The 7,153-nt window shown below is 44.1% G+C and overlaps 1 protein-coding gene across 1 annotated transcript; it reads left to right on the plus strand.

The window, feature by feature from the left end:
* Positions 1–48: 48 nt before the first annotated feature.
* Positions 49–6,864, plus strand: wdcp (WD repeat and coiled coil containing). Its single transcript, XM_014205708.2, has 4 exons — positions 49–345; positions 2,194–4,132; positions 5,091–5,211; positions 6,196–6,864. The coding sequence occupies exons 1-4, from the start codon at positions 308–310 to the stop codon at positions 6,390–6,392; spliced, it is 2,295 nt and encodes a 764-aa protein (XP_014061183.1). The 5' UTR covers positions 49–307; the 3' UTR covers positions 6,393–6,864.
* The last annotated feature ends 289 nt before the right edge of the window (positions 6,865–7,153 follow it).

Below are 7,153 nucleotides of genomic sequence, written 5' to 3' on the forward strand. Positions count from 1 at the left end.
CATGAAATACACCAGACTTCCCATAAACTTCAAGACCCATAATGCTTTTCTATTGCCTCGTCTTTCAATTCCAGTTCATGAAAGCAACTTTCACCCCTGGGAAAGTAAAATAATCTTGGGAAATGTGATCAAGGTTTATGGTTTGACAAGACAATCGAGGCATGTAATGACACGTTTGTGCGTATAATTTCGTGACTAAAGAACGTATTCGCCATATTGTTACTTCACTAGTTGGCTTGTTCCCTGATGGATTTAGCTAACTAGCTAACGTTAGCTACATGTGTTATAAACTGGCCAGCCCCCAAAAATGACAGCTACTGTAGATAGCTATCCAGTAACTGTCAGGTAAATGATTTTCTAATATTGCGTAGCAAGCTTTATAACCCAAATTGCAGTTGATAATAGCAAATCTTTGCTGTAATAGCTTTTGACTTGACCTTCGAGGTTTAATTGCATTTGATGTGAATATGATACTAATTCTAGCTAGCACAAATTAATAACCTACCTCAAGACCTAGCCCTTTGATCATGACTCTGTTCCAATACATTACACATAAGTCATTGGACGAAAGACGTTTTGTTAAGAGCCGCGATGCTCGGTCACACGCATCGCTTGCGGTACGGTTTTTTGGGTGCATAATCTTTCATATCGGCGAGAAATAATTTTCAAAAAACAAAAGGTTAAATTGACATGCACCATTATAGGGTTAGGGTTCCCACGTGGCCAATTAGCTTTGTGCGTCTGAACGCAGTTAAAACAGTGTACAGCACAGGGGGTTGGTGGCACCTTCATTTGGGAGAACAGGCTCGTGCTAATGACTAGCGAAATTAGTGGAATGGTAACTAATACAGCAAACACATAGTTTCCAGATGTTTGATGCCATTCCATTTGCTACGTTCCGGACATTATTATGAGACGTTCTCCACTCAGCAGCCCCCTGTGATGTACTTTAAGTGTGTATTTTGCGTTTGTGAAATTGTTTTGATATGATATGAAAGTAGAGGGATTTATGTTTCTGGAACCGTACCGCAATTGAGAATCGATTCACGTTTAAATAGAGTATTTTGCTGTTTTTGGCTTTCAGAGTCATTTCGCCCTTAAACAGAATATGTAAGGTCCTTAGACTAAGGAGTAACGTTGGGCTCCTTTTGTCCAATATTGAGCTACCCGAAGACCTAATGTTAAAAAAGGATTGCCTCGTACCCAAATCCAGACTAAGGTCAAATTTGCCTGCCAAAAGCGATTAGCTCTACTTCTAGTTTAGTTAGCTAGCCAGCAAATAATACAGTTTGACATCACAACAACACAGATACCAGTTCCTCTCAGTGGTGGAAAAAGTACCCAATTGTCATACTTGAGTAAAAGTATATACCTTAATAGAAAAGTCCGCCAGTAAAATACTACTTGAGTAAAAGTCTAAAAGTAAATGTAATTGCTAAAATATAGTTAATTATCAAAAGTCATGAATAATTTCAAATTCCTTATATTAAGCAAAGCAGACGGCACCATTTTCTTGTTTTAAAATGTTCGGATTTCCAGGGGCACACTCCAACACTCAGACATTTTTTACAAAATATGCATTTGTGTTTAGTGAGTCTGCCAGGCCAGAGGCAGTAGGGATGACCACGTGTTCTCTTGAAAAGTGCGTGAATTTAACAATTTTCCTGTCATGCTAAGCATTCAAAATGTAACGAGTAATTTTGGTTTTCAGGGAAAATGTGTGGAGTAAAAAGTACAATATTTTTTTTAGGAATAAGTAAAAGTTGTCAAAAATATAAATAGTAAAGTACAGATACCCCAAAAAACGACTTAAATAGTACTTTCAAGTAATTTTACTTAAGTACTTTAAACCACTGGTTCCTCTGTAAAGCTGGAGTGTAATATAACCTACCTGATCTGCGTGGCTAAGGTCATTTGGACTAATCAGCTCAGCTCTGGCCTGGCCCTGGGGTGTAACCCTCAGGCAGAGGGGATTAGGGATGCCAGAGGCACAGGACAAGAGAGGCTTGTCCTATTCTTAGTGTGGGATGACCAAGATAGCTGGAACTGGTCTTCTGCCGGCAAAATCCTCATGACCAATATCCTCTGCTCTCATCAATGCTATTGAATGAGTGATTGTTTCTTCTTGAATCAATGTTACTGATCATTGTTTCTCTTTCTGTTTGGATTAATCTGTACTTGCTTGACTGTCAGTATGGAACTGGGCAAAGCCAAGTTGCTGAGGTCAGGTCTGAACACGCTACACCAAACCATCCACCCCGTCCACGGGATAGCCTGGACTGACGGGAAGCAGGTCTGCCTTACCTCCCTCTACTATGCCAACTGCGAAGTCAAATTCGGCGACACCAACGTCATCGGTCAATTTGAGCATGTCTTCGGCCTCTCCTGGGGCCCTCTGTGCTGTTCCGGCGCTCCTGCCCTGTTGGCCGTCCAACACAAGAAACATGTCACAGTGTGGCAGCTGCAGCTCAGCGCTCTGGAACAGAACAAGCTGCTGTGCACTCAGACCTGTGAGATGAGCGAACCGTTCCCCCTTCTGTCTGAGGGATGTGTCTGGCATCCCAAGATGGACATCCTTTCTGTCCTCACTAAGAAAGATGCCTCTGTGCTGTTCTGCGTCCGTGTGGACAACCGTAGGGTCAAGGCTGATATTAAAGGCAGTGGACTCATCCACTGTGCCTGCTGGACCAAAGATGGCACCCGGCTGGTTTTGGCTATAGGAAGCGCCCTTCACTCCTACATCTATAACGATGTTCAGAAGAGTCTTTTAGCCTGCTCCTTCTGCCCCATCTTTGACGTGGGCGGGTACATCTGTGCCATTCAGTCAACAGGCGAGGCCCAGGTGGCAGTAGCTACAGAGCTGCCTCTGGATAGGATCTGCGGGCTGAACGCTGGCATAGCATTTGACGTGTCCTCAGATTCAGAGTCCTCCCTACCTGGACATTCTTCTCCTATGGTGATGTTGGACGAGGATGGCTGTATAGACCCCCGCAGGAGGTCCTTTGACTCTGAGAGGTCCTACCTCTCCTGCTCTGCCTCCGGCGGCCCTATGGACCTCACTCACCTCCTGGCCAAGCACCGGCGCTCAGACCCTAGTCCACTCTTACACCTGCACCGCAGGGACCACCTGACCGGCTCCGGACAGGATTCGTCCCACCTTATCCTGGTCACCTACGAACGGAAAGTCACCAGCACCAGTAAGGTCAGCATCCCAGGGATCCTGGTGCCAGACATCGTGGCCTTTGACTCCAGAGGTTCTACGGTGGCAGTGGCCTCCAACACATGTAGCATGGTACTGGTCTACTGCATCACACCGTCCACCATGCCCAACGTCCAGCAGATCTCCTTACAGAAAAACGAGAGGCCCAAAGGCATCTGCTTTCTTGGTGACAAGATGTTGCTTCTCATGATTGGCAGACAGAAGTCCAACGACCCTGCCTTCCTCCCCTCCTCCAATACGGACAAATACATCCTGCGCCTCGCCTCCAAGGAGATTGTCTACAATGGAGGAACCCCGGCGTCTCCCTCCCCGAATCGAGAATCTCCCGTTAGACGCCATTCGAAGCATGTCTTCTCTAAAGATGAGCAGCAGGAGCTTGTCGAGATTAAGGAGCTGGTGCTGCCCGGAGGAGGTGTAATCCAGTCCCATTCTCCAGGGAGCAGCAGGAGGAGGCTGGTGGAGGAGGTGAGGAGCCCGGAGCCCAGCTCAGTCACCAGCTCAGTCGACTTCTCCTACTCTGACCTCTGTCACCCCTCTGACCAACTTCACGCTAACGCTTCCTCCATTACGGTCGAAAACTTCGACATGGAACCCGTCAACCGAATGACGATGCTCTCCATGGCAGGACAGGCTAGCAGGGAGTCAAGTCAAACCTGCTCCCCTTACTACAACCCTAGGGATAAGCCCCACACGGAGCTCCCCACCCTGCCCAAAACCACCCCCTTGGCCCCCAGAGAGAAGGAGAGGAACCTGGAGCAGCTGTCTCAGAACATGGAGAGGATTTTCTCTCGTTTTTCTGAGGTGCAACAGTGTCTGACAGAGATCAGGGACTTCACCCGGAACGGCAAAAAGGGTCTGGGGACTAGTTACCCCAATGCCTGTGATCCTCCATACGTTAACATCACATGTCAGGTAGGGGTAACATCTTACAAGATATTACTTAATTTGGGATATTTCATTTCTATGTCTGCAAAAGCTGGAGATTTTCAGAGCAATATTTTTTAAGATAATATTTGTTGAAAGACCTTATTTATTGAAATTATAGGCCCCACCTTTGTATAATAAAGTTACGTTAGACACTAGGGCTGGTAATTGCCAGGGACCTCACGATACAATATTATCACGATACTTAGGTGCCGATACGATATGTATTACGATTATATATGTATTGCGATTCAATACTGGGATTTTTATTGTGATTTGATGTTCCAAACATATTGTTTATATCTGCTGGAGAGGGAGCATGAGAAAATTAGTTTTGATCAGTAAGGAAAATAAAAGTGCTGAAAATGTGTTGGCTCCCTATTTAAAAAGAAGATGGAGAACAAGCCATAGGATGAAAATAACTGTGTTTTAGCACAGGTACAGTCGACCAGCTCTACCTAAAGTAGCAAAAGTGTTTTTACAAATCGATACTTGGAGTCCAAAAATAATATTGCGATATTTAATTATATATCATTTTTCCCCCATCACTATTAGACACAAAAAGGAACGAACTTTATGAGTATAAAGCACCCAGATTCAGCATTCAGCAGATATCAGCATAAAGGGCTAATGTTGAACTTGGTGGGACTTGTCTGAAGGTGAAGATACAGTAGAGACATACTTTAATGTACTCTCCAGGCTAGAGTTTGCAATCCACCATTGGCTAATAATAAACAGCACGCTGACAACACAGTGTGTGCTATTATGGTGTTCCTAAAAGAGCAATTAAAAGCACAATTTGTGAAATGATGCCTTGCTGTTGCATCCATCAATAACTGTCTGTGTTCTTGAGGTCAGAATTGTACTAACTAACCCCCCTCCACTCTCTCTCGATCATCTATCTATCTATCTCTCTCTCTCTATCTCTTCCCTCTCCTCCATGCAGAAGCAGCTGTCTGAGAATGTGTTTATAGATGAGAGAAGGCCAGTGTTGTTGTGTGAGGGGAAGCTGTGTCTGAAGGTTCTTCAGGAGCTCTTCAACGTCACTGTAGTAGAGATGGTGTATGGTACGTATCTGGCCCATGGGCTTCCCCCATACCAATAATAACACATGGTTGTAGTCTTAAGGCTTGAGATGATTCTTTGTTTTCACTATGTATACCCCAGGCTTAATTCTACCAGTTATTTGAGATTAAAGGTAGACTCAGCGATATGACATCATCATACACAGCGGGGTGATTCCCAGCTTACAGAAATCAACACAATTCATATCTGCAGACTGACATTATTGGCTCTTCCCAATGTAGGCATGCCTCAAGAGGAAATTGGGTAGTCTTCTCAGAAGTGTGTGTGTGTGTGCGTGTGGACGGGGAGAGAGAAAAAAACCCGTTTTCCCTCAGGTTTCCAGGAATCTATTCATATAAGAATAACTGCCAGATCCTCAGCCCATAGTCTAGACTGAGGAACTACTGAGCTTCTCTCAGCTATTACAACTAACTAGACAAGATGTTGAATATCAAAATAATGACATCTCTGTTTCACTCCACTTAAAAGGACATGCATTTTAAACAACAGTATTTTGTGTTAAAATGGACTGCTTCAGTTAATGGGTGGAGAGGCTGAATATGGGAGTGATTATAGGGTTACTGTGGATTAAAAGGTTTAAAACAGAAGCCGCTTACAGCCCCACCACACCCTCCCTGGGTTCGTTCTGCTATACACACTCAGCACGCCTCTGCCAACTCCAAGACTATTTATAGAGTATTTATGACACCACTCCATTTAGGAGTTTCACTGTTAGGGTTTTTGTAGCAATCTGAGAGAGCCGTATGTTGTGGTTACAGTACTTCAAAAACCTCTCTGTAAATGATTAGTAGACACTTGCTGGTTGAAAGCTTAGTACTATCTATTCGAAGGGTTAAATGGATGTAGTCAATGACTCTCCTGGTTTTATATAAGTTAAACAGTCTTATAAAGCATGGGGATAAATAAAATATGAATTAAATAAAAACGTCCTTAAACTTGAAACTCCTGTCTCCTGTGTGTTCCAGGTCCGTTGTGGATAGTCCTGGTAGCGGATGCAGAGGGCTTTGTGCCCCTGACTTTTAAACCCAAAGAGGAGTTGACGGTGAGGAACGGAAAGAGGAAATCTCCCATCAGAACCCCTGGCAGCCCAGACTCCTGTCCCTCCAGCCCAGTCAAATCTCCCTCCAGCCCAGTCAAATCTTACCCCAACACAGAGACTTGAACACAGCGTAAATCTCAAAACAGACTTCAGCATAGTGGGAGAGAGCACAAAGCATGGGACTACCGCCTAGCATAACACATGAGATGTCAATGCTTTATGCATGCATATCTAAAAACGGCACACGCAAAGACTCAACCCCTCGGCAGCTTTTTATGAACAAGCAGTACTGGGTGGCAAATGTTCCTTTTTCAGTTGGGGGATTATTCAACACACATTTGAAAGAAGCACCTTTCAAACAGAATGTTTACATTTAGTGACTTTGGGAGATTATATTTGACTTTTTGGGGCTTTGTATTATATGCCCATCTGGTTCAAGATGAAGTTCTGTTTTTTTAATCAGAGCACTGAGGTAAGATAGTGCGGTGTTTTGGCTGGCAGAGTTCAGTGTAGCTGCCACCAAATCCCAAAGAGATGTATCCTGTTTGTGTGTTATACGATTGTATATTATTAAAACCTTCAAATGTTTAAAATGGATAGTTTCATCACTCAACTTATGATTTAATATTAAAGCTTTATTTAATTAGGCAAGTCAGTTAAGAACAAATTCTTATTTACAATGATGGCCTACACTGGCAAAACCCGGACGATGCTGGGCCAATTGTGCACTGCCCAATGGGACCAATCACAGCCGGTTGTGATGCAGCCTGGACCAGGGTGTCTGTAGTGACAACTCTAGCACTGAGATGCAGTGCCTTAGACTGCTGCGCCATTCGAGAGCCCAAAATGGAACTTACATGGAACCTTCCTCTACTATATTTGAA

This window comes from Salmo salar, chromosome ssa06 (genome assembly GCF_905237065.1).
Source record: "Salmo salar chromosome ssa06, Ssal_v3.1, whole genome shotgun sequence".
Taxonomy (NCBI): Eukaryota; Metazoa; Chordata; class Actinopteri; order Salmoniformes; family Salmonidae; genus Salmo; species Salmo salar.

What these genes read in the sequence shown, in the direction of transcription:
- wdcp (XM_014205708.2), top strand. Translation starts at nt 308, where the DNA reads ATGACAGCTACTGTAGATAGCTATCCAGTAACTGTCAG. An exon ending in AGCTATCCAGTAACTGTCAG is followed by an intron (nt 346 to 2,193) that starts GTAAATGATTTT and finishes CTTGACTGTCAG; the next exon opens with TATGGAACTGGGCAAAGCCA. An exon ending in TGTAGTAGAGATGGTGTATG is followed by an intron (nt 5,212 to 6,195) that starts GTACGTATCTGG and finishes TGTGTGTTCCAG; the next exon opens with GTCCGTTGTGGATAGTCCTG.